The sequence below is a fragment of the Eurypyga helias genome, unplaced genomic scaffold (genome assembly GCF_000690775.1).
Source record: "Eurypyga helias isolate BGI_N326 unplaced genomic scaffold, ASM69077v1 scaffold29520, whole genome shotgun sequence".
NCBI classification, from domain to species: Eukaryota; Metazoa; Chordata; class Aves; order Eurypygiformes; family Eurypygidae; genus Eurypyga; species Eurypyga helias.
Window position 1 is genome coordinate 4453 of NW_010226918.1, and position 26162 is coordinate 30614.

A 26162-nucleotide genomic window follows, 5' to 3' on the forward strand; every position below is an offset into this window, starting at 1 on the left:
AATAAATATGGCTCACTACTGATCAACTATCATTCATACCGTTTCAGCAACACAGCCACCTGTTGCACAGGACAGTTACACACAATTCTACAACAGGTGCATGTTCAAATAGGTAATGAACCACATGGAAAAATATAAAAAGAATATTATACAATCTCATACATAAACCAGACTGTAGTGTAATTGCTTTACTTGTTTCTTATCTGAAAAATACTTCAAGTACTTGAAAACAGCGTCAGAATCATCTTTCAATGAAAAGCAAAATTGCACTGATTTAAAAATACATTACAAAGTTAAATACACATTCAAATTAATGTCCTGATTTAACATTGCTTTCAGTGTTTACTTTCAATTCTTAGTACTTCTTGGTTACCTGTGTTACTCCAGGAAGATCCATGGTTTAGATAAAGAACTTTCAGACAAAGCCTGTGTGTTTTATGTATGGAGTCCAAGGAACTTTTAATTCATTTAATCTTTTTCTCCATCTTCACTGCTTCCTATTAGTAGAGGAAAGGTCATAAGGTACAGTGAGATTCTTCTGCACAACCCGCGCTTCTTCACAAGCCTTTTCCTAGAACTTGGCACTCTGCTCTTTCACACTTCCAAGTTTTGGTTAATCTTTCCCTAAAAAAAACACTTGGCACACTTAGACACCTGCTCGAACCGCACAGTTCAATGTCACTTCTTGGGACATGCCAGGCAATCTCCAAAATAATCTCTTACCTCTAAGTTACTAAGCAGCAAGCATTATCTAATCAAGAAGCACAATACAAGAACCATACAACTCCATAAAAACACTGACTGCCCTTTTATGGACATTGACCACTAGCAAGGCTCAGCCACCAGTAATGTTCATTTTTAATACTGCAACATTTTATCAAGATTAATAATATGCTGAACTGATTCAAGTCTGCTTATTTTTGCTTCTCTTAACCCTCCAAAGCGTATCAGATTTAAGAAAAAGCATTTGTAACAGGCAAGAAATCTGTCAGTAAATACTGCTAGTGCTCAATATTTCTATGGGCAGATTGTCTGGCGCTCTGAACAGGAACGATCCTACTCACAGCTCTACAAAACATGCTGCAATTCCTGAGAGAACGTCAAGAACACTCTTTATAAAATGCAATATGAAAAGAAACTGAATGGGAAAATAAGCTTAGACAACAATGGCAGAAACACGGTGTTCCTAGCATCCTCACCTTGCACAATGAAAAACCTGTGTCTGATGACAGTGCAGTAATGAGAATTATGAGCTGCCATAGGGTGGCAGCTGTACAGAAGTACGTAGGGACTGCATGGATTGTATGAATCTAGCACTCTTTTCTGAACAGAAAGATCGTGAGCTTGTCCTATAAGCATTCTGAAGAATGTCCAACTGCAAAGTCGTAGCAACTTGGACGCAAATAACCTCAATCTAAACGGAAAGCTCTGTCTTAACTGAAATACAAAACCAGATCTAACTTTCATAGAGTCAAAAATGCATTTTTAAGTATTTAAAACAGAACAAGACTAGTCATATCTATCACTTATATCCTTGCATTAAAATTTTAATTTGTAGTTTAAAAATAATTATAACTAAATCACTTACCTCCTTGCTCTATATCTGAATCTGTAAGATGGGTAAGAGAAAAGCTTGCCATGTTTGCAGGAGAGATAGAAAATCTGGAATAAGGGGATGAATGTGACCAGTTCTGATCGAGAGTCCGGGAAGGCGGAGGTGGAGAGAAGTACTTTGATGGCTGAAGAGGTGGTTTAGAACTAATAAGACTATTAGCTGCCTTCGATATAAAGGATGGCTCTGGAGAAGAGAAGTCATCATCCCATTCAAAACCCCCACCTGGAAAAAAAAAAAAGGCCATTTACAGTAAGGTAAAGTCATACAGAGTGTTAAAAGCAAGCCCCTGGGAGACGGCATTAAACTTGCCGGAACCTTTCTGTTCCGGCCCTGGGGGTCACGCACATTTCTCATCCATAGCTTGGTGCCTCTCAAGACATCCTAGCTGCAATCAATGTATATAAACAACCAGCGTTACATCACAAGCGCTGACTGTCGGTGACACTGGTACCCGAAGTGTACGCCTAGGAGGCGACACGTCACCTTGTACGGTACAGCGAACCCACGAATCGCATCTAATGTAAATGACGTTTCATTAAAGACACGCATGAAACAGCCCTCGCTGTGTGTATCTGCATTCAAGTACCTTCTTCATCTGTTGAGCTTTCTGAGTTTGCAAATCTGTTCAAGTAACTAAAACCCGAAGATGGAACAGGAGTGCCGTGCGAGCCTTCACCGTTCAGGTCTGCTGCCCCGGTTCCCAGCTCCTTAGTTGGCGTTTCCTAAGACAAAGAAAACGGCTTATTTAACTCTTTTTTAACTCTTATTTAACACACAGCGTAAAATGCCAGCACCTGAGAGACAGTCCCCCAGCCCCGCCATCAGATCTGCTCTGGAACCAAAAGGCCTGTAAACGCTGAAGTTACTGCCACACAGCACAACCTGGAGTTACAGATTAAGCATATGCACGTACTTCTATTTCTGAAGAAAGTTGATCAACTCTGCACTAAAACACACAGAGGAAATGACGATTTAAATATTTTTTTATGATACAAGAAGGTTTTGTATTTCTAGGAACAAAGCTAAAACATCTTCCAGTTGAAAACAGTTCCCTTAGCAGCCTGACACAAGTAGGGGTTTTCCATTTAATGAAGCCATATCCCATCTCCCAATTATTTATTTTTTTAAAACACCCTTTAATCATGCTTCAGGATAAAGAGACAGACTTGTATGACCAGTATTTGAAGTAGCCAACATTTTATCAGTTACTGTAACAGTAAGTAAAGAGCTCAGTAACTAAGAGCAGTTTAAACACAGCTCATTTTTTTCCTTCCACTCTGACAAAAGGATTAGTGTCCTGCAGACTGCCTAAGCACAAGTATATGACCTGTGTTTTCTACTCCAAAGCACAGTTATCTCTAATATTTAAGTGCATTATCATCAGCGACGTTTCCAGCGCCTGGCAGTGTGACTGCACTGGTGCAGCTGCCATAATGCTCTAACAGGATCCCCTCTGCATCACGGTACAGAAGTTAAAAATTCATCAAGCAGATAGGGAAAACAAAGGTAACCTTGAATTTTGTAAGCAGATCAGTACTTCACTGAACTCTGATCACATTAAATAGTAATGCTATTTTTAATTAATCTAAACACTTCTCCTCTTTGATCGTGGTTTAAGGTGTATTTACCTCAGTGCTAACTAACACACGATCCAGGGTTAGGTTGTGGTTGGGTTGGGGGCTGGTGGTGTGGGTTTTGTTTGGGGTTGGGGTTTTTTCCTCCTTTTATAAAGGCATTTGAACTTAAAAGTCCTCAAGCTCCTTAAACAAACTGCTCTATGAAGTTACAACAGCGTTCTGGTTAACGAAGTGAATCACGTCTGGCCCACGCCGAGGCCGTCCCACGTTCAAGTCAAACACCTTACCAACAGCAGAGAGGCATCACTGAAAAACACGTTTCATTCAGCACACGCAATTAAAAGTCCAAAACAATGGAGATGCAGGATTTGGCACCCAAGCCCGCCCAATGCAAACCCCTGCTCCACTTCAGCTAAGCGTGCCACCCCACCGGCACCACACAACGGCACCTAGCCAAGAGAGGGTCGTCCTTACGCAACGACCCGCACAACGAACCAGACCTGTCCTGCCAAGGCAACTGCTCTTGTAACAACGTGTCCACAAATATTCAGCTGTCCTAGCACATCTTAAAAGACCCAAACCAACAAAAACATTACTTAGCAATTGAAAAAAGAAGAAAGGATACCTGATCAAACAAATAGACGGTCACATCATCAAAGAAGGTTACAGCCTTTTTCTCATTTTTCCAGTGCTCATGTTGCCTTTCATTAAGAGGTTTTGGAAGTTTCAACAAGCTTCTCAGATGTTTTCCATCATCCCTGTCAGTAAGTATCTCAGGTACTTGATGAACAGTTTCATCTTCACTGTCAGAACTCAGACTATGCATATGAAAAGTCCTCATGTCATCCTCAGAATCACTGTTTTCATCTTCCTCATCTGCATCATCACCATCTTCTAAATCAAGCATGCCAGAAACATCGAGTTTGCCGAGGTATTTTCCTTCAATATCTGGCTCTTTCAGTTTTTGCCCTTCAGTGTGGTAGAAGGACTTCTCACTACTACTCACATCCAAAGGGCTGCGTATGTTATGCACAGACTTCAGGTCTCTGTGTGAAAGAAGTTCTGAAGTATTAGTGCCAACACAAGAGACACTTTTATGGGAAGTCTCAGACAGTTTTATTTCATCCCTTAGATTATTTCCTATCGCCATTTCCAGGGAACTCAGAGTTGCCTCATCCCACTCATCAGAACACCCCTGCATCCTTACATCAATCTCTTGCATCTCTAGGTTGTGATTGGGTTCTAGTTTTGCATTTTGATTATTGGTATCCTGGTAATTCCTCACGTCACACTTCTGCTGTGTCTCTTCAAACCTGTAATCCTCTTCGGTGGTATTCTCTCCTCTATTTGAGGTAACACCACACACAGTCTCTCTTGACAGATTTACGGTCTCTTCCAGTTTTTTATCTGGCTCAGAATCATTATCAGAGAAGTAGGCAGAGTCTCTATAGGAGTTTTGATTTCCACCCAGAAAAACCTTTGGGGCGATTTCAAAATTGCTGTTCACTGCATCTAAACAAGCTGCTGCTTCTGACACAATTATGACTGGATTAGAAGGTAAAGCACTGACACTGCTCTCACTGACAACACAGAGGGCAGTATCTGTACTAGAAGCATCCTCAACAGTGACATGAGAAGTCCATTCTGGAGATTCCAGGTTTTCTGTTTCATAGCCACTGTCAGCAGGTTTATCGGGCGGCAAAAGTTTTTGAGGGCTTTGAGCCTGTAAAGATTCCAAAGCCTCATTTACATCTAAAGAATCCAAAGAATCAGGTGTCTCTAAGGCTTGTTCTACAGTTTGCACAGGAGACGGGCTGTCTTCCAAAAGACTATCCTGACTTGTACAATCCGAAGTAGCAACAGAAAGTAAGGTCACCTCTTCTGGAACATCCTTACAGTTCTCAAAAGTGTTTGATGTTTCTTGTTCTTCCTCCAATAAACATTCATATTCTTTTAATACGGGAGACTTATCTTGCAGGTTTATTTTCGTATCTTCCCGATCACTACATTTTCCTCTAAAAGCTATTTCATCAGACTTGAAGAGCATTCCCTGGCTTAGTTGTGCATCACACGCCTCTGTTTCAACAGCAACACCATAATATGGATGGCTTCCAACATCATTATTTTTGGCATTACTGGATAGCTCGTCTCGACAGAGAGTATCAGTGTTGCAGGACACAACTTCATTGACTTCCACATCTAACATTTTCCCCTCATCCGTCAAATAAGGAAGATTTGCACGTTTATCACATGACTTCTGTGCTGCAGATGGACTAGAGGATGCCTGCATCTCTACAGTAGTCCAAGACTGAGAATTCGGATCTTTATGCATTGTCACTGGGTTGAAATTTTCATCTTTCACTGTTCTAAGACTGTCATGTATTAAAGAAAAAAACTCTGCATTTTCAGCCAACATGGGCTCAGGCTCTACAGACTTTCTATTTGGGGTTTCTAATATACTTTTTAGATCATCATCTGGTTTTTGCCCAAATTCACTGCTGGTTTTGTTAGACAATAACCCTGTTAATAAGTTCTTCTCTTGAAGAAATAAGAAGTTATCAGAAAGTTCTTCTAAAGTTGCCAAGTCAGGCTGATCAGAGACATTTTCACACAAAGAAACCGTTCCATTCTCAGAAGTATGACTGGAATGCGCCTTCTCAGAAAGGCCTGCTGCCTTCCTAGCGTCTGTGTTGGAGTTTAAATCAGCTGGTTTAAAGTCCTTCAGAATATCGTTTGTTTCAGCAAAATCAAGTACTTTTCTGTTTGTCAATTCTTCTGCTCTGTCAATGTCACTGAAGATAGTCTGGAAAGGACTTTCTGGGCTACTAATAGCAGGCAAAAACTCCTCTTTAGGATCTGTATTGTAGTGGAAGAAGTCCCCATCAGTGCTAGATTCTTCAACATCAAGATCCCTGAGAACCGTGAAATGAGAACTTTTTTCTTGTACAGCTTCTTGATGATCAACTTCTGTAGTTAGTACAACTGACTGGTTATCAAAATTCACGCTGCAGCCACTTCCTTTTTCCTCCAACTGGATATAGTAGTCATTTCCAACAGAAAGCTTGTGTGCATCGAACACAGGCAACACCCCGGGGACTGCAAGTGATGCTTCCTGACCACTTCCATCCTGCGCTCCTGGCCCTTGCTCTGAGAGTGACCTCTCAAACACCTCCACTGGGAAGAAAATACTGGTGTATGTCATGGCTTCATCAGGATTCACATGACCACATTCATCAAAATGATCATGTTTAGCTGCCTCCCAGATATATTCAAAGCTGAGACCCTGGCTTGTTTCAGTTACAGTCAGAACTTCCTCCATCTCATGGCCAAGTCTGTCTCCTGTGAAGTGATCTAAGATTGGAAACGCAGAGTTGTTTGTTTCTCTGTTTGAGGTGTTTGGTTTAAGCGCGTTCCACTGCTGCTCAAAATCAATCTCCGAGTCCCTTTGGCTTTGCATGCGGAGGTAAGTTAGAAGTCTGTGCACTTCTTCCGCTGTTGGTCGCTTCTCCGGAGGTAGCCAGCAGAACTGCAGGACTTCATACCTGTACAAATAGGAAACATGCATCAGTAGGTTTCACAGGAAACCCACTTCCTGGAATTTCTAACATTCAGATATCTAACAAGCTTGGGAGCAACAATTAACTTCACTGGCAGGAATCTCCATCCATAGCAACTCCTTCTGCTTTTATACAGGGTTTCTCTGCCAGGAGCATGAACCCGCATAGCAACTTCAAGATATTTAAGAGAACTGAGTAATCTGAGAAACAACTTCAACAGCTTGAAGAATAAATGAAAATATTTAAAGTTTACCATCTATCAGAGTATGGCTGCTCCAGACGGGGCTTGAAGAGTTTAACCTGCTTCTCCTTTATGACATGGGTTAGGACTTCCTTGTCAGAAAAGTCTGAGTAAGGCTGAGCAGCATTCTCAAACAGCTCCCATATCGTGACACCCAGGGACCTGGAAAGGAGCAGCAAGTGACTGTGCATTCTAAGAACTATTTTAAAGTTACTGTTCTAAGTAGGGCTTATGCAAAGCACAAATGGCAAGAAGAAACAACTATCACGCTCCCATTGGCTCCACTTCAGAGCCTGTTAACTCGTCGGACAGAATGCCAGAAGCCTCAAGGATGCAGCTGCCTGAAGGCAGTGACGACGAGGGCAACGAAACACAAGAGGCCTCAAATGGTGCAGCCATGGAAGAAACACCCACTGATTAAAAAAAAAAGTAGAAAATGTCTGTTTAGAGAAGCAAGAGGAATAAACCCCACGGTTAGTCCAACAGCAGGGAAAGCTTTCAGGAGAAATTGCAGTTAGGGGTCAAACTGCTAGAAAACTAATCTTTCTTGCAGCTTTCATGAAATCACTTACTTGGAAGCTGAGGGGGTCAGAGGCTCTCTCTTTTCCTCAGTGCTGTATACAACACTAACTGCATTTTCAGTGATTAGAGTCAATGCTGATCTTTGGGCAACCTTTCCTTGCTCAAAATGCCAAGTAACTGACTATCACGGAAGAATGATTGATATTGGAAGGGGTCTCTGGAAGTCACCCAGTCCAAACCTATCCACAGCAGCTCTGCATAAAAGGCACTAAAATTCAAGCTGGAAACCTTACAACCCTGGCTGCTTGTAGTTTAGATGAACAGTATAATCTGGGGAAGCTTGCTTGAAAGATGCAAGGAAACCAGTATTTAGACCTACTGTTTAGTGTCTAACTATCCCACTCGCTTTCGGCCACCCTACCTTTAAATTAGCAGCTAAAACCCAGCTTACTATTTAATATCCTTAGAATATAAAAGCAAGAATTTAACTACAATATTTTCAGAAATGTCAGCCTACGCCCCAATTTCCATTATCCAAATCTCTTAGGACTTGAGAATTGAAACAGAACTTGGCAATTTCAGAAAAGTTCATCTTCAATACTTTCACTAGCCTTTGTCTATAAAAACTCTTCAATAGCAGAGACAGTTAACTGCATCCCTCAAAGCCTGCAGCAAGAAACTAAGAAGCTACTGTTCTATCAGTGGAACTTAATTGGGTTCTAGTGGGATCAACTATGTCATCCACCGATATTATATTGCTGGAAAAATCATTTACCATTTCCTTCCTTTACAAACATTTGAAGGCATTTGGCAAATACACACTAATTACTTTTATTAGTACAAACACCTATTTTTCTGTAAGTATTTTTTCTTAAACTAACTGTTCTCTCAACAGATTTCCAAGCATTTCTTCAAAGCAAGATATTTAGAGATTAACCTACTGTACATCTGATAAAATAAAAACACAGCGCACCAGGCAATGTGCAATTTAACTATAAATGTTATATATTCCTTTTGTGTAACATTTTAAAAATATGTTCACCAATCTCCCATTAAAATGTTGAAGACTACTACATACCATATGTTACTGTACTTATTTTGCTCTGCTGATAACAGTCTGTCTTGAAAACTTGTTACTAACTCAGGTGCAATCCATCGGAGAGGAACACGTTTCTTCTCATCTGTCTCAATATAATCCTCCTAAATTTTTGATAAAAACACAGAAAAAGACTGAACAAACATTGGATTGACCTCCAGAAGTTGACAGTCCTTTCCTTAATATGGTTTTATGTGATGCCTACACAAAAAAATTTGAATTAAAGAAATGATCCCATTTTCCCCAAGTCGCAGGAAATAATACCACGGAGGAAAGGCACTCCCTGCTCTCTGCGTCACAAAGACTGAATGCCAACTTCTGGCTTAAGGTTCGGTACTCTGAAAGCCTTTTTAATTAAGGCCTTGAATTTTTCACTTTGATATATTTAAATACTTTGAGCATTTTCATTAAGAAATTCGATTTAATTTTTCCCTTCTTAAAACACTAAAATGAATTTCTACATATTTCAAGACTATGGTAAACAGGAACTATAAAAAAAAAGACATTTAACCAGAAGCTTCCTTCTACAAGCATAAACTCCACTCATCTCTAGAAAGATCATCTGTTCTGTTACATGGGCGTGCTGCAGTTATTGGTCAGTTATACTCTGGAAGTCCATTACTGAAATGAAGGCCAACCTAGTATCAGTATGCTTGCTATAACCATAGGCCCCCAATCCTTTAAAAAAGTGATACATGACTTGATTAAACTTACCTTGTATCTACTGAATCCTATACCATAATCTCCTACTTTGACATTTAGATCGGATGTAAGAAAGCAATTTCGCAAGGCCAAGTCGCTGGAAAAGCAAACAAATAAATAATGAGACCAAGCCAACAAGTCTTCAGTGCAAATTAAGCAGGTTAACGGAAGTGACACTTCTTAGTACAACCAGGGCACGGCTTAAAGTATCAAATGAAAAGCCAACAAAATTCTAAACAAATAATTAAAAAACCCCAAGGAGTTATGCAGTTACAGGTTACAGCAGCCGGCAGCACAGGAGCAGATCAGCAGCCCGGAACAACTAGTGCTAGGGAACATCCACACCATGTCCACTTCAGAGGTTTTGTTTGCATGAGCTCTGGTCTGATCCCACAGACAGAAATCCTACACAACTCTGAGGCAAGGTAGGTGCAAGGAAGGTGTGTGTGCCCCTGGAGCTACCTTCCGGATGCTCTTTGCATGAAATTACACCAGGCCGGGCACTCCAAAAGACCAACTCACAGTGCAAACCCAGGCACAGTAACCAGTGAGATTCATTTCAAAAGTACAGTTTGGATACAAACCAAATGTTACGACAGTTCTCTTGCTTACATTTTCTTTAAGTCGGAGTACTATACAAGCAGACCGTCCATCCCATCTCTCACTGGACATGCTGCAGCCACCACAGCCCTATGTAAACACTCACCACTTTCAGAAACACACACGCACCGATAAGGTCCCTCCTTACAGCAGAGGCACTGGACAAGATTTGTTCTGTGGCCACAAGGATAGGATTGCCATTAGGCCCTCACACATTTTCGAAAGAGAATCAATTTAGAGCCACACAATTGAGCAGAATCTGTGTTCTGGGATCCAAATAAAACTCAACATAGTGACAAGGCAATCTCATTTGAAGTTTTTATAAAAAAATAGACTATTATACTGTCCTTCACCAAAGAGTTCAAAGCGTAGTCACCTCTAGAGAAGCACACTGTTAAGCATTCAGACTACACACAGAATTTGTATGCAATTATTTCATTCTGCTAGTAATCCTATGATGTAGATTACTCAGGCTGTTCACATGCTGAAGTGGCCTAGGTCCCTCTTTACCTAGCACCTATCGTTGCATGTCTTGCATCTGACTTGTCATAAGCAGAATCTATCAACAGTTCAGATCAGGTTTAATTAATTAATTTACAATACAATACTAAGAAACTAGTAATATCTTACGCCTACAGTCAAGTTCCTCTAAATAACAGAGCCATACATTACACACGAACAAGACCTGCAGACAGTCCTTGAAAAAGACCAGAGGAGTGATACTAAGTTCCATCAGAAGGGCGATGCTAAGTTCCATCAGAAGGGTGATGCTAAGTTCCATCAGAAGGGTGATGCTAAGTTTCCACCATAAACTAGACTACGAGCACTCAGAGCCAGCAGTGCTGCTGTAATAACGCCCAGAAGCTGCTCTAGAAAACCCACCGTGCAAACTCAGGAATCTGTGCAAGTTCAGTGAAGCTGCACGCTTACTAGGAACGGTAGCTGTGACAGCAGAGCTCTGCAGACTGCCTGCCCAAGTATTTCGCTTCTCAGTTTCACAGAAGGGTACCAGACAGTTAAGTGCCCTGGAAGAACGCTAGCACTGCTTCTGTGTGGCTGCAGAATTAGTCTGGGAAGTACAAATGGTCTGAAAGCCATCGTTTCCCTACTTCAGAGTAAGAAGAAAAGGTTTTCCTTGCTATGGTCATCGAACTACACAGGTCAAACACATCTGTAACCCCCAAGTACACCCCGAAGCTGTCCAACCCGTTTTATGCTATTTAAATAGATATCCTGGAAGAGAAAATAAAATTTTAGCTGCTTGAATTTACCACTAACAACAAAATCACTGATGCTGGAGCTTTACCACTTACTCTGACAGCATCAGGATAGTGTTGCTAGAAGTAAACAGTGACAGTGAGACTCTTGCAGATCCACAGAACATTTACCAAGTTCAACTGTAGTTCACTGAAAAGTACTGTTCAATGTGACACCTACGAGGCCACGCTGCTGCAATACAAGAAACAGTGGTCACTCCCTTCGACAGGTACGGTTGTCACTACTTCCTTCAAGTCACCTGAAACTGTTAAACAGGGTAAAAGAACAGCTCTGCCCATCAGCCACCAGCCGAGCCCAGGCTCTGGGTCTTCTCTGCTGTTTACACCTGCACCTTTCAAGGCTCCGGTTTACTAGTTCGGCTTCTCCCTGAAGACAAGCTCTCTGCTTTCTCTGAGTGACACGATGTGCATTGATAAGCTCAACACTTGCTGAAAGGGATGATGCAAGTGCTGTTTCCACAGCAAACAGACCGACCCAATATAAACCAAACCAGACTATCTTGTGATACCCAAGGTTTCAGCAGATAAGCCATGTCTGGAAAGCAGGTACTCTTCAGTACTTCAGCCATCACAAGTCGACGGTTGATGTCTTACGGTTCCATAAGACTTTTTCATTTAAAGCAAATTAAATTTAATTTTGGCATATTTCTGAGTAATTTATTTCATGAATACATTTTCCCCAGCTTTTTACTACTACTGAAAGAATGGTGGTGGTAGTAGTATCAGCTGCACTAACCTTAATTAAAAATAAAGAAATTTAGCATTTTCCCTCAAGATTAAAACAACTGTTCTCCCATTATGACGATTTCTGACCACCTCCACTGCTGAAGAGTAAAAGGAGGGGGGGGGGAGTGGCTGGGTTAAACACAGTATTCAACGCTTGCAGTGAAAATACCTACATGAATGTTGGAGTGCATCGGAACTCAGAGCAGTTCCTCTGGAAAGCATACCTGTGCACAAAATTATGCTTATGCATTACAGCAAGTCCCGCAGCAATCTCGCACGCCATTCTCTGTAGCAGCATTATTTGTGAATCTCCTTTCATGTGTTCCTGCTCACTGCAGATGTAAGTTTTTAGGTCACCCTGTAAAAGAAGTTGAAAATACTCATCAGCCTTGTATGTTGGTTGAATATGAAAAATACTTAATGAAGAACCAACTAACCACATTTCTGCTTAATAAAAAAAAACCAAACCACTCCTCAAGTTTCCAGTCTCCATAAGGATTCTTATAAGAGTCATTTAAGGCATACGGTATTGTCCTTTTAAGGTTTTCAATCTTATTTTTTTTAATCATTCTAGACCAGACGGCCACATAAAACCTGTCATTCAATAATACTTTCCATTAAAAACCAAAGTTTGATGTGTTTATTCTCAAATGAGAACAGAGCTGTCTGTCTGGAACTTGCAAGAGTATGGAAAGGAGAGATCAGAGAAGGAGGTTTCAGACATTCCCAGCTCACCAGAACTTCACATATAAAAACGGTGTAATACACCCCACTCCAGTCAAAGAATTCAAAGGATGGCAGCAGCTTTACTGAACCTAGGCAATGCTGAGCAACAGCCACATAATTAATGAGACCATAGAAGCACTCCATAATTTACTAAAAAAAAAAAAAAAAACCAACCCCCACAAACCAAACAAAACAAAACACCAACCCCAAAAAAACCTGTACCGAGCAGCTTTGAAGTAGAATGAAAATAACTGAAAGTTTTGAAACAGCCGGGAGAAGCATGACTAGAGTAAGCGAACCCGTGCAAGGAAAGAACAAGTTTCTCATGCCATTACTGTTCCTACTTTCCCAGTCGGACTCTTAATCCAGCACTCCTATAATTTTGTTATGTAAAACACACACTTTCTGTAAATTTGTTAACGAATTACTTCAGAGGGTATTTTTGTAGTGAAACTGCACAACACATTACATCACAACTTGTTTCACCAGCTTAGCATTTTGGGCTCTAACTGTCCAGATCCATTATCTGCCTAAATCTTGGGCCAGGAAGGAGGCTGAAGGTAGGTCTTGAGATCGACCAGACAAGGCAGCAGCCTTTGCACTTGCTCTGAAGTGCCCTGATGTTCAGGAAAAACTGATCACTGAACTTCCTGCTCCTCTGGTGCTCACGTACATTATGGAGCTGTAACTGATGCAGCTCACTCCTCCTGGACACAGCTAACTGAGGATAACAACCTACAGTTCTGATAGTCCAGTAGCTGTCCGTGTGGCGCATTAACAGTGCAGCGGTAGCCGAGGTGACTGGCTAGGCAGTCAGAAACCTGGGTTACACTTAATAAAGAAGCAATGGGACTTAAAAGCAGACACCACTGTTGTGTAAAATAACTTAATTTTTATTTTTTAAACAGTACAGACAAGCAGCTATTTTGTCTTCATCTGCTTTACATATACCACTTATGCTGCAAGTAGCTACAGCACCTCGCTAGAACACATGCACAGCTTCTAATAGCGTTCAGTGTTGTAGAAGCCTTCATTCTCTTCATCCTGTCTTTATCTTCTATTTAGGGAACGTTTAGGTATTTGCATCCTACAGAATTAAATTCTTAAAAATGTTTCCTGATTCTTCTGACTTACAACTAGAGCTTTAATATCACACTGCCTCGTGTATAAACAAACATGAACACCCCCCCTTCCTACCTTGCCAGAGCAGATTTCCTGGAGCCAAGCTCCCAAGCTCCATCAGTGCCGGTAACACACACAGACCCCCAGTCCTGGAGCCCAGCGAGTACAAAATACCGAGCTCAGCTGACTCTAGGTGGCAGCAAGTGCCTGGGAAAGTCCAACTCCAAAACTGCCATTCCTGAAAACAGCAACTGGTTACTCTCCATTTGTCCCGGGTGGATTAAGTTGCAAGGATGCCTGAACCGTACCAAGGAATTACTGTTTCATTTTTAAATGCATTAGTAACAGCAGTGCTGTGTGGCATCCCCTGCTTACTAAATAATTCCTGCAGGCACACGTTTTGTAGGAAATACAATTTGTATTAAGTCCAGTACCTTGAAACATACTGGTCCTACCTTCCCATTCCTTTCTAATTAAGGCTACGTTTAAGGTTAAAAACAAACCAGGTTTTTTTTGTATTGCTTCAAAAGGACGTTGCTTATACTTAACGGGGGGGAACCAGTGACTACACAAGTGCTGCACTGCCAGCCAGAGGGACCTGGACAGGCTGGGAGGAAGCACACACAAGAGACCTTTTTTTGTATTGCTTCAAAAGGACGTTGCTTATACTTAACGGGGGGGAACCAGTGACTACACAAGTGCTGCACTGCCAGCCAGAGGGACCTGGACAGGCTGGCAGAAGGCTCCACCAGGAACCTTATGAAGCTCCGGAAGGACAAACGCAAGGTCTGGCACCTGGGGAGGAAACACGTCTTGCAACAACACAAACCCAGGAGCGAGCAGCTGGGCAGCAGCCCTGCAGGAAGGGGGTCTTGGCAGAGAGCAGGCTGAACATCAGCCACCCGTCTGCCCTGGCAGCAAAGAGGGCAAGCGGCCTCCGGGGCTGCACGCACAGGGCCACAGGCAGTACACCAAGGGAAAATACCATCCCCTCTGTGCAGTGATTGTTAGACCACACTGAGATCCTGTGTGCAGTGTTGCCTGCCCCAAAACAAGACAGATGAGCTGGAACAAGTTGAGCAGAAGGCCCTGCAGACAGTCAGAGGGTCAGAGCATGCCTGCACGAGCAGAGGCTGAGGGACTGGGCTCATTCAGCCTGGAGAAGGGAAGGCTTTGGGAGCACCCCACAGCAGCTCTCCAGCACGAATGAAGTTATCAAAGAGTGAGCCAGGCTCTTCCCTGTGGAGCATGGAGGGGGGATGAGAAACAACAGGCATGAGTTGAAACACAACAGGTTCAGGCTGAGCGTAAGGAAAACTGTTTTCCCCACGAGGGCACAGAAGCAGAAGGGCAGGCTGCCCAGCGACACCGCACAATTTCCATCCTTGCATGTTTTCAGCATCCAACTGGACAAAGCCCTGAGAAATCTGGTCAGATCTCAGGATGACACTGCTTTGAGCAGCTGGGTGGAGTGGAGGCCTCCTGAACTCCTTGGTAGCCTGAGCTATCCTATGATGCTTCCCTGCCTACAAGCAGAGAAAAGCATTACATCAATACTATTCTCATACTATTTTTTGAGCCGCAAAATGTCCCTTTATCAGACAGACTATTTAACACAGTAAATATCAAAGATTATACATCTCTGAATAAATACAGTTCTGCAAAATTCACTGCTCAGACACCCAAATATCAAGAGGTCAGTAGTAAAGCTTAAAAAAAAGCTCCACTTTTTCTCCAACATCCTTTGCTACTCTGCCTCTTCCTTCCTCTCCTGGGACTCCACAAAGAACTAGGTTTCATATTTCTTCCCATCCTTCTCCATTCTAGTCAGGATCAGTTCAACCCTATTTGTAAGTCTTAACATGCTTTTTCCCTGTAACAGCCAGAAGCCAGGGGCACATTTACGTGCTGCACTCTTCAGTAGATTTGTCAGCACAAATTCTACAGTTGGTTCATACGAACACCCAAACAAATAGCTGACATGACTTTTTAAACCAGGAGGCGCTGATGATAGGGTTTTAAGTGAGAAGAGGTTACCAAATGATGTCTACTGAACATGTTCTCCCAAGCTGGAAAGCTGCCAACAAATAGCTTTGACTTTTGACAATAGCTTTGACTTTGACATGACTTTTTAAACCAGGAGGCGCTGATGATAGGGTTTTAAGTGAGAAGAGGTTACCAAATGATGTCTACTGAACATGTTCTCCCAAGCTGGAAAGCTGCCAAGTCACACAATACCACAGAATTGCCCCTTTTGAAGTTCTTGGATAACAAAAACTACTAGCCCTGCCTCCCCCCTCCCAACGCTGCCTTCACAGTGTCAGTACCTGCAGTCACTTCCAGTAAAATGCCTGAAAGCAGTGAGTGGGACAGAGCACCTATACATACCAGCAGGAAGTTATTTAGGCGTATGTCAGTTAAAGAAATTTCCAACAGTTTTGGGAGCACAGAGAGTCCTTGAACCCATAAACATGACTTCTGAAGTCGGCATGAATTGTCAACCTTCTCCCCTTTTTTTAAACCACACACCCCTGATACATCTACTGGCCTCATTTTGACACTGACTACAATTATTAAACAGATCTGTTGAACACTCTGGTTAAGAAGTTTTCATTGTAAAGATTCTTTTTGATTTGAAGATAATGTCTTCAAGTGGCAGTAACTGGAAAAAGAAAGCACCAAGCACTGCAGGCAGTCACCTTCCACTAACAGCAGCATCCCTAAAGCAAGCTGCAGGGCATTCTCGGCAAATGCTGCATCCTGCTGATCTCATCTGCCCAGGGAATGGCAAGACTTGAGGAATTTCTGTAAGAATTTGATAGGCAAATCAGCTTCATAACATACAAGCTACTTCCACATTTGCATAACTTCCCTTTACTCATAAATTATGTCGATCCATTAGAGGATTTGCTGCACTGACAAAATGCTGGCCACACATGGCTGAGCAATATATTAAAGTTAATAAGCCAGCTACCACTATTTTTAACCTGGCATCATTCTACAATGTTTAACAGTGAACAGTTAACTATTCATAGCAGACTGCACCAACATACAAAGCAAAATAATAAGGGGGGAGGGGTTAAGAACTTACTATGTGTTTTTTTAGTCTACCATTTTTTAAACAATTTTAGAACACAGGCAAAGGAAGATTAGGATTTTCTAAGTTTAAATCACTTATGTGCAACTGACCTCTCTTGCTTCTTGCCCAGCTCTGGAAGGCAAGGGATATCAAGGAACTTGGATTACATTGTAAGGTAGGCTAAATGCTAGCAAACACAGTTACTGCCCCCCAGCAAAGCTATCTCAAGTAACAGAAATGTTGAAGGAGTTTATATGGCCCAGAAAACAAGTCAGCTAGCCTGCGTGACATTCAGCGTTGCTACCCTGGCAGTTAGCTCTGGTATCCCTGCACTACAGTTGCCAGTGCCTCTGATCAAGACCCTTCTGTGCCAAGGAGCCTGGGAACTGATAATCCAACCGGGCTGCCTGAGCCGCCAAGCCAAGGTCAGGTAGCCCTGCAAAGGCTACGAACCCTAGGAAGAAAAGTTGCAGAAGGGGGGCATGCTGTGACAGGCTGCGAATTTGAAGGAGGGTGAAGAAAACAAACACTGTGCTAGTCAGTAGAACAGCCACGTTTTTCATTACTTAACATGCCAAACTTGCAAAATGAAGTCTACGTTGCCAGAAGAGCCTCAAAATAACTTGTCACCTGAAGACGTTTCTATTTCCTACACAACGCAGGTGATGTATTTGACACTTTTTTCTTAAACATCAAACTCTTAATCACATCAGCAGACGGGATTATAATCAAGTTTATTCCGTGTTTTATGCACATATACACCACCAGTAACACGAGGCAAAGAGCTTTAGCATCGCGTTACACCAGCACTAGCAAAGCGTGACGTGTTTCTCATCCCTCCCATGTGAACCACACCCCGTCACCACAGACACCAGAACCCTCCGTCAACCACCCTGCTCGTTCTGCTGAAGAATCCGACTCTTGGGTGTTTTGGAAGTAACTCCCTACCCCCTGATTTACCCAGTTTCAGAAAAAATGTACAAAAGCAGCTACCAGCTTTTGAGATGACTTACTAAAAGCCTGAAAAATAAAAGTAACCACCATCCCAGTCACAGTGATAAAAAGCAGCTTCTAGAATATCAGCCTACTGACACCTCACTAAAAACCTATCTGCTAAAAAAAGCTATCCAGCCATACCTTCTATTCCAAACGGTGCCGTCTGGCTTCCTTCACATTTCTCCCTTCTTCGTGCCTTTCCCCTCCCCTCACTCCAGTAGTGCTACCTCCCACACGAGGCCCTGGAGCTACAAGAAGATTCAGCGACAAAGAGCGACCCTGAGCTAACTCACTGCTCTGTCTCAGGCCCTGTGTAAACCCGCCCAAGGGAGCGCTGCTTTGCCTGCCCGGCCCCTGTCTGTGTGTCTGCACAGCGAGCAAACTACCACCACGTCGGGGAGACACTCTTACCACGTAAGAGCTCTTCAAGCGAGCCAGGCTTTCGCGTGAAAGTCATGTTTAACTCCCTGTAACGTGTAATTTTCTAAGAACAAGCTTTAGTTTACTAGAACAGAAATCAGCACAGACGTTTATTTTCCATTCTGAAGAAATTACCTAACTACATTCAAATTTATAAAACTACCACTTTGGCTGTCAAGCTTACTGCCCCCAGTTAAAGCAAAAAATCTGTTTTATCCCCTTAAGCAAAATCCTTTCCAGATTACTCTGCAGGATCATGACAGTTTCTAGCATTAATCATCAGCCATCAAACAAGGAATTTTTTTTCCCCTCCTGTATACTCAAAGTAGAGCAAGCTTTAAAAGTTACTCTATCTCCAAATTCAAAGTTGGATTAAATAGCGTAACTATTATAAAAAATGGCAGCAATTAAATCTGATTAGATGTTTGGAAGTATATGGTAGATTATAAAATGCAATTCTCGTTCAAGAGTCTGTTTAAAGAACCTCCAATCTGAGTAGCAAGTTTAACCTGCAAGAACTATTCTACTTCTACTTACTGAAAAACTATAGAACACGTTATCTGGTTAACCTTAGGTACCTACTTTTTAATTCTTAGCAAAACCAGAACATTTAGATTTCTTCAGTCACTTGAAAAGTTCATGTGTTCCTTCCATTTAGGAAAGAATGATTCTATCAGCAGTTCTGTCTCATTACTTTACCACAGCTAATAAATTTGAGCAAAAGAGCGCTAATGAAAAATAATTTAAGGTCACAGATTAACTGATGTTTCTTCAGAAAACTCAAGAGTTCATGACAACTCTTATTTGAATTGCTTGAGGCAACTGATGCAAATAGAACCATATTTGTGCACCCGAGTTTAAACTAAAATTCTCTAGAGGAGAAGCCAGTAAGAAAGAATCTTACTGAATTTTATAAACGCAAACTATCTTACCTCTGACAGATTTATTTCTTCCTAACACATACATGCACTTCTGAGCTCATTTCTGTATTGACATTTTCCAAGGAGCTCTGCTTTAAACGGTATCTAGACAACAACCTCCAAAAGCAGCTACTGAGCCCATGTTTAGACAGCCTCCTGGAGTTCTGGCTTTGTTTGGTTTTTAAGAATGTGTTATGCTACAACACAGCAATTCCAGTCTTTCCAGTCCATGGAGCCATCACCATATCCAAATTTTAGTCTCTAAAGACACTGTGGACACTGGACACAGTTCAAAGTCCCTCTACATGCATCCCACCCCCTTCCTAGCAACACTCCTGTAAATTCCAGCTCATGCCCAGGAAGGCGGTGGCTGAGCAAGGTGTTTGTGCAGCTACCCGTCACCTTCAGTGGCACCAAGAGCAGAGCAGAAAGCAGGGAGAACACCCTCCACCGTGCTCTCAGCACTTCCTTGGTGTTCAGGAACGAGAGTAAGGCAGTTGATTGGGGAGGAGTGGGGGGGGAGGAAGGGAAAAACAAGAATAGGAGTAGGGAAAATAAGCATACAGTAACAGAAAGGATCAGGAAGAGAATAATATGATACTGAAAATTCTAGCTATTAGAATATACCCATTATCAACTCTGGAAGTGAGTCCACCATTGCATTTTAGCCCAAAGCTGCACAGCATAGGTAAAATTGGGGCACTCTGGAGGGGGAGGGAGGCAAAATGGAAGAATTTCTTCCCATTTCCTCAATTAACATTTTCATAGAAATGGTAATAAAAGCACATTAAGGCTTCATAGGTAGCAAACAGAATTTAGGAAGTGACTGTGAGCATGTGCATGTGAGGCTGGACTGCAATAAAGGCTTCCTTCTACCACCTCCTTTCCCCTCCAAGCTCCCTGTGCTATGATGCAGGCAGACTGAATGAGGCTAATAATTCCGTCAGCAAAGAACAAACAGCTATTTTCTTCAGAACATTCCACATGCACCTAGAATTTACATGACAAATTGAAAAAGAATATAAACAAAAGTTGTACTTGAGGTCTGTCTTCAAGAAAAGTCTGTCTTCTGAAATTCTGCTTATTCAAGAAAACTTCCAAAACTGTGCAATTTACACCAATGGAAGAACAACTGCAGCCCTTTGTGTAAGTGCACTTACCAAGTCACAGAACTCAAAAACTAGGAGATAAGGAATGCTTTCCACACACTGTCCAATACACTGGAGAACGTTTGGATGCTGAAGAACGCTGGAGTGCAAAAATACAGTTAGAGCCAGAAAGATCACAGAAAACATTATTTGCAGCATAAGGCAACACGCTGAAATCCCTACCAGAAGTTTCAACACATAACATTGGGGGGCAGGGGGGCATGAACAGAAGGTGCAAGTATCCAAAGCCACAGAATCCATTTGCACCTTTCTATCTCCTTTGTATTGCTGCAGCGTATCACTGACAGCAGCTGAAACTCAGAGGATCTCAAAACCACAAAAGCCAGCACTGCCACAAGAAAGTCGCACCCATCCTCCCACCATCCCTTATCCCAAAAATAAGCACATGCAACTGGTTCATGAACTACGCTGAGGAACTGATCTGGCTAAAAGCTAAACCTTTTTTTAGCCAGGTTAGTTCCCAGCCAGATCAGTTACTTTCTCTCAACTGCTCCAAAAAGACTTGTGCCAATGCAGCAGAAGGCATGAGACTACTTCTGACAAGTGCCAACAATTTAAGCCCAAATGCAAATATAAGTAGGGCATTAGAAAGCATTAAGAATGGAAAGCTCTCGCTGAGCGCTCATCTGTAGCGTGCTCAGGCAAGGTGAACCAGTGTGGTGTGTCTGGAGACCTACAACATGCCTCTTCCAGTCATCTACAAACGCCATTAACTGTGGCAGTTAGCTCTTTGGAGAATTCTCACTACTTCCAAAACATGGGAAGGGAAATGACACCCCCTTCAATATACCAAATTGCCTTCTAGTATACAAAGACTCAACCCCTAGAAGTGAATATCCACCGAGCACAGTGCAATCACAGCCTGGTTTGGGTTGGAAGGGACTTTAAAGACCATCTAGTTCCAACCCCCCTGCCATGGGCAGGGACACCTTGCACTAGACCAGGTTGCTCAAAGCCACATCCAGCCTGGCCTTGGACACTCCCAGGGAGGGGGGAGGAAAAGAACACCAAACAACCCTGTTTTATTGGCATCTCCAGCCAGATCAATAATTTCTCAACTGTACAGTATTACTGGACTGGAGTTAGTTTAATTCTGTATATTTTTTGTGCTCAAGCCTCCTTGAAAGCTACCTGACCAAAATTAGGTTTTATCACTATATTGTTTTTAATTTTTTTGGAAAAGGGAACTTTAAAGAAATTAATGTGTATCTGACAGTATTGCCAGTTCCCCTGCTTCTAACAGGAAAGCCAACTACAGCGTTAAACCTCTGTTCTCAGAGGCAAGTAATTAGGCATAAGGTTAGTTTGCAACATCAGGAGTTTGTTGCAAACAGCTGTAGAAGATCTGAGAAACCAAACCAAGTGTGTTTTCCAGGCATTAACAGTAACTACCAAGCACATTTAAGCAAAGAGCTTTTTTCCATTTCTAAGCAAACTGGATTTTGCTCACTTTGGTTTGAGTGTATTTCACTTTTTAGACACACATCTCAGTTATAAGGGAGAACAAGTAGAGACAATAGCACAGAACAAAAGAAATACCCACACTTCACTGGCAGTAGTATAAAGTGTACGAGTTAACCAAGCTGTGGAACATCACTTACTAATACGGTTCTCCATTTCTTAAAAACTGTTCTTGCTCCTTAGGACCTGCACTTGCCTTCAACTCCTTCACTATCACCCTTGCTACACTAGTGCCCGTGTAGATTTCTCCAAGCAGAACCTGGAAAAGATAACAATTGTGTCTTTAATCAGAGGGAAAACAACAACTCTGGAGTTTTCCTGAAAATAACAACAGGAGCTAAAACCATGCTGTAAGAAAGATTTTCTGGCTTTTCTTGTCAACACATGCAGAGCTGTGACAATTAAACACCCATACTTAATAAATCCTGACAACTGATCTACACATGAACTTTCAGAAAACATGTTTTTTAGTGAAGACTACTCATCTACTTAACATTTTTTTCCTAGAAAGAATTGGTAGTAACAGGAATGTATTAATTCAAATCCATGGAAATGAAACATCTATGTAGTTAGTAGCTCTGGTAAGAGACTGCATGTAAATTAAAGAAGCTCTGATTAGCGCTGTGATTACAGCTAAAAAATGCATGCAAAGAAACATCTAATTTGAACTCCTGTTATTCTTATGCTATTACTTTTTTTTTTCCTAAAGTACCATTTTCAAGGAAATGCAGTGAACTAGTCAGTTAGGACTAAGACTCAAACTGCAGTACAATATTAAAAGTTAACTTCTCACCTTTCCAAACCAGCCTTTTCCAATTTCCTGGATGTAGTTTAGACTCTGACGTGCAACTTGAGACTTTGATCCATCTGTCACACACAACACAACAAATGTAACACGTATCAAACCACGCAGACGGCCAAAGTTACCTGCCTGCTGAGGAAATAACGCAAGCTGCTACTCTACCCCCAGTGACGGGCGTGCATCCCCATGGAGCACCAAACCCTAGTCAGGGGTGAAGTATGAAGGTAACATGGTACAACAGCCCTCAAGTGAAACTTCCCTCGGCTCCAGCTTCTAAACCATACCAGAATTCAGCCCCTACAAAAACACAGCAATTCTCCATATGAAGTGTAAACCTCTAATTTTTTAACATACTCAGTAATGAAGCAAAAAGGCCAAGTTCCAAATCCATTCCAAGTGCACCACACCCTGTAGCTGGGTAGAGCAAATAACCTACAGAGAAACGTGTCCCGTGTAAATAGCAGTAGGAATCCCAAGGTAACCCTCGCTGCTTGTACCTCAACATTCACGGTCAGACAGAGTTACCATCTGAAAAGAGAAGGTTCAACTGCTTTACTCTTCAGCCCAAGTGCCCTACTTACAGCTACCATCTGGAAGGAGGACATTTTCCGACTAAAAATACTTCATGTAAAGAGCCCAGAGAGGGAAAGGATAGAAAACAAGACCCAGATCTTGGCAGTAACAGTGGCAGGCTCTGTTCTGTAGAAGAGATTCAGCAGTGGTTATCCCTCCGCTGCCTAACTGGGTAGGAACACTAATAAGCAAAGGTACACAAAAGCCTTCCACCGTTACTACTTGTCTGACTGAGAATTCCAGCCCACATTTTTATTTCCATAAACCACGTTTACACCAGCATTCCTGTACTGGAGTAGCTGTAACTCTCAACGTGCTCCTAAGCCTGGAGAAGGCTGTGTCGGTACAACTACAGTCTTAGCAGCGTGCCTTCCTCGAGTACGCTGCCTCACTTCTGGCCAAGTAACTTCTAGTGACAGAAATTATAGCTTTAACAACTATGGCAATGTAGAAGAGCTGACAAAATTTTTCAGAGATAATTTTCCCCTCACGCACTAAAACACTGAGGAGTAACATTTCTTTTGTATTAAAGGCACACTGACAGTTCCTTGACATTTGTGGGTACAGAAATTCTGCCAGAAGCTTCCCCGAATATCTAATGGTTAAGCAACACAGCAATATGTGTAAAAATTGTATGTGAAGTAGTGTAATATGGGAACAACTGCTTTATGCTAAACTATAATTGTAATATTTAAGATGCTTAACCTTCCTTTTACAGGTACTGTATTTCCAAAAAACAACATTCCAAAAACATTCAGGCAGGGAAGTCTAATGCTCTGTCCTACTAATACCACATTCACGGCACGAAAAGTCTACAGTGACATTAAGAAAGTGATGCAGCTGAAACAGCAGCACTGCTGTCAAGGAGGAGATTCACGCGTGCTTCTGCTTTCGGCTAAGGGCTAAAATCCAGTGACAACTTTGCCATGGAGAAAACCACCAAAGAGCAGAAGTCACTGAAGTCCTGGAGTACCTCAAACCCTTGTCGTATGTAGAGGCATAATGAGAGTACTCTGGAGAGGCTGATTTAAGCCAATTTCATTCTCTTAACACCACCATACACAGAACCCTGCATAAGTTAACATTTTTAAGTAATATTTCATGTTTTATATGATAGCCTACAAAATATATTAACTCAGTTTATGTAAGGTTGTAATGATTCATTTGTTACAGTAAAGTCAAGCATAACTCCATTTTTGACACTGACACTGCCTACTTTGGGATTTTCACTGAAAACCAGTATTTTACCTGTACGAGATGGAAACTGGGAGGGAGTTGGTAAAGCAATACTGGGAACTGAAAGAGTAAACACTTCTGCTGGAGACTGAACAGATGGAGTATCTTCTGCTGGAGGTGTAAAATCTATGTCATCATCAAAGTTATCTTCAAATTCCTGGAAAAAAGTCTTAGTAAACAAGCTGCTCTTTGTCTTAAAAGTAGCATTAACACATTTCTTTTAATTTCAATTAATAATTTTAAAGAGGCTTAACTTTTGTCCATGGATAGTGGTAGATTTTATTTTTCTGTTCCTTATTTTCCATCTGTTACTGATGTAAAGAGATCAAAGTATCAAGTATTGTTTTTAACAAAAAGGGTGTTTGGGAGCCTGTTTTGTTTGTTTGTTTGAACTATAAATGCAATCCCTGGCTTTGAATGAATTACCATGAACTGCCAAGGCCAAATAGAAATGAGAGCAAAACTCAATTTTAGGAGCACTGATAAACAATGCTCCAAAAGTAACTGTTCCACTCATGGTAACAACTTCCCCACAAGAGTTTTGCTACAGTGGACATGTACCTCCATGAGTGTCTGAAACCCTGTCAGCAGGCTAAGAAGAACAAATTAAAAGAATACACAGAAAAAAACAACAAACAGGTTCTTTATAGCCAAATTGTCTCAAGGGTATACTTTTACTTTAGTAATGATTCTGAAAAGGTATTAAAGATCCTTACTGCAGCATGGAGCAAATAGTTAAAATAAATGGTTGCAGCAAGATTCCACAACGTGTAGAAACACAGCTGCTGCTATTTCAGAACAGCAAATGTACAGCGACACTGATGTGTCAATAACTGCAGAGTATTAGCAGAAATAATCAATTAAGTATTCCAGGTATCAGGATGCAGCTGAGAACACCATTTATATATACACTTGTAACCTCAGACGCTTACCTTGAAATCTATCTCGGGGTCTTTGCAGCAGGAGACACAGTTGGCAAGCAGGATTACCAGTACTACTAGAGCGCACACAGACAGAATCACAAAAGATGACGAAACTTCAGCTGTAGCTCCTTCTCCTAAAAAACATGTATATAGTATTACATGAATGTTTATCATTTTAACAAGTTACTTCACAACGTATTATCCATCTGCATTTATTTAAAATATGGGCTTAAGCATTTAACTCTGATCTGATCAAACCTAAGAGGAATCTGAACAGAAAGGACATACCAGTATAATACATCTGTGCTCTACACCTGCCCACACTGCTCCGGGCTTACTTGATTCAATCTAAGAGGCCACAGCCAACATGATTAACCAAAGCAAGTGATGAACAGTGATAGCCCCAAGCCGCAGGATTCTTTTTAACTCGAAAAAATTACATAAATATCTAAACGCAGATATGAGAAATCTGGTCTTTTTGAAGATATTTCCCATGAGCCAAAACACCTGTCCCAAGAGAAAAGGCAGCTAGAAGAAATCCTCACTTGAACTGTACACACACGTAAAATATTACAATAAGGCAGTACTGCTTCTTCCAATAAATGCAGCCATCAGTCTGGCAGACAGGTTGCGTTCACAAGCGCCGTGGATCTATTCAGCTCCACCCCAATTTCTATTTCTTGTGATTCATTAGGTGATTTGTCTCCATTTCAAAAATTTTAGACATGATCCCTAAACAATTTGCAAACACACTTCCAAATAAACTCCCAAAATTTTCTATGTAAACATTCTAAAATACATTTTCTATGATTAAGTCAGGCT

General features: G+C 41.6%; 1 protein-coding gene across 1 annotated transcript; it reads right to left on the minus strand.

The window, feature by feature from the left end:
• On the minus strand, positions 1–25474 carry LMTK2 (lemur tyrosine kinase 2; the record flags this gene model as incomplete). Its single annotated transcript, XM_010154862.1, has 13 exons — positions 1–497; positions 1589–1837; positions 2202–2337; positions 3818–6734; positions 7003–7152; positions 8591–8712; positions 9323–9407; positions 12138–12271; positions 20337–20424; positions 21947–22065; positions 22600–22673; positions 24430–24574; positions 25350–25474. Coding segments are annotated over 13 exons (4373 nt in total), but the record flags the coding sequence as incomplete, so codon positions are not given.
• Positions 25475–26162: the final 688 nt, after the last annotated feature.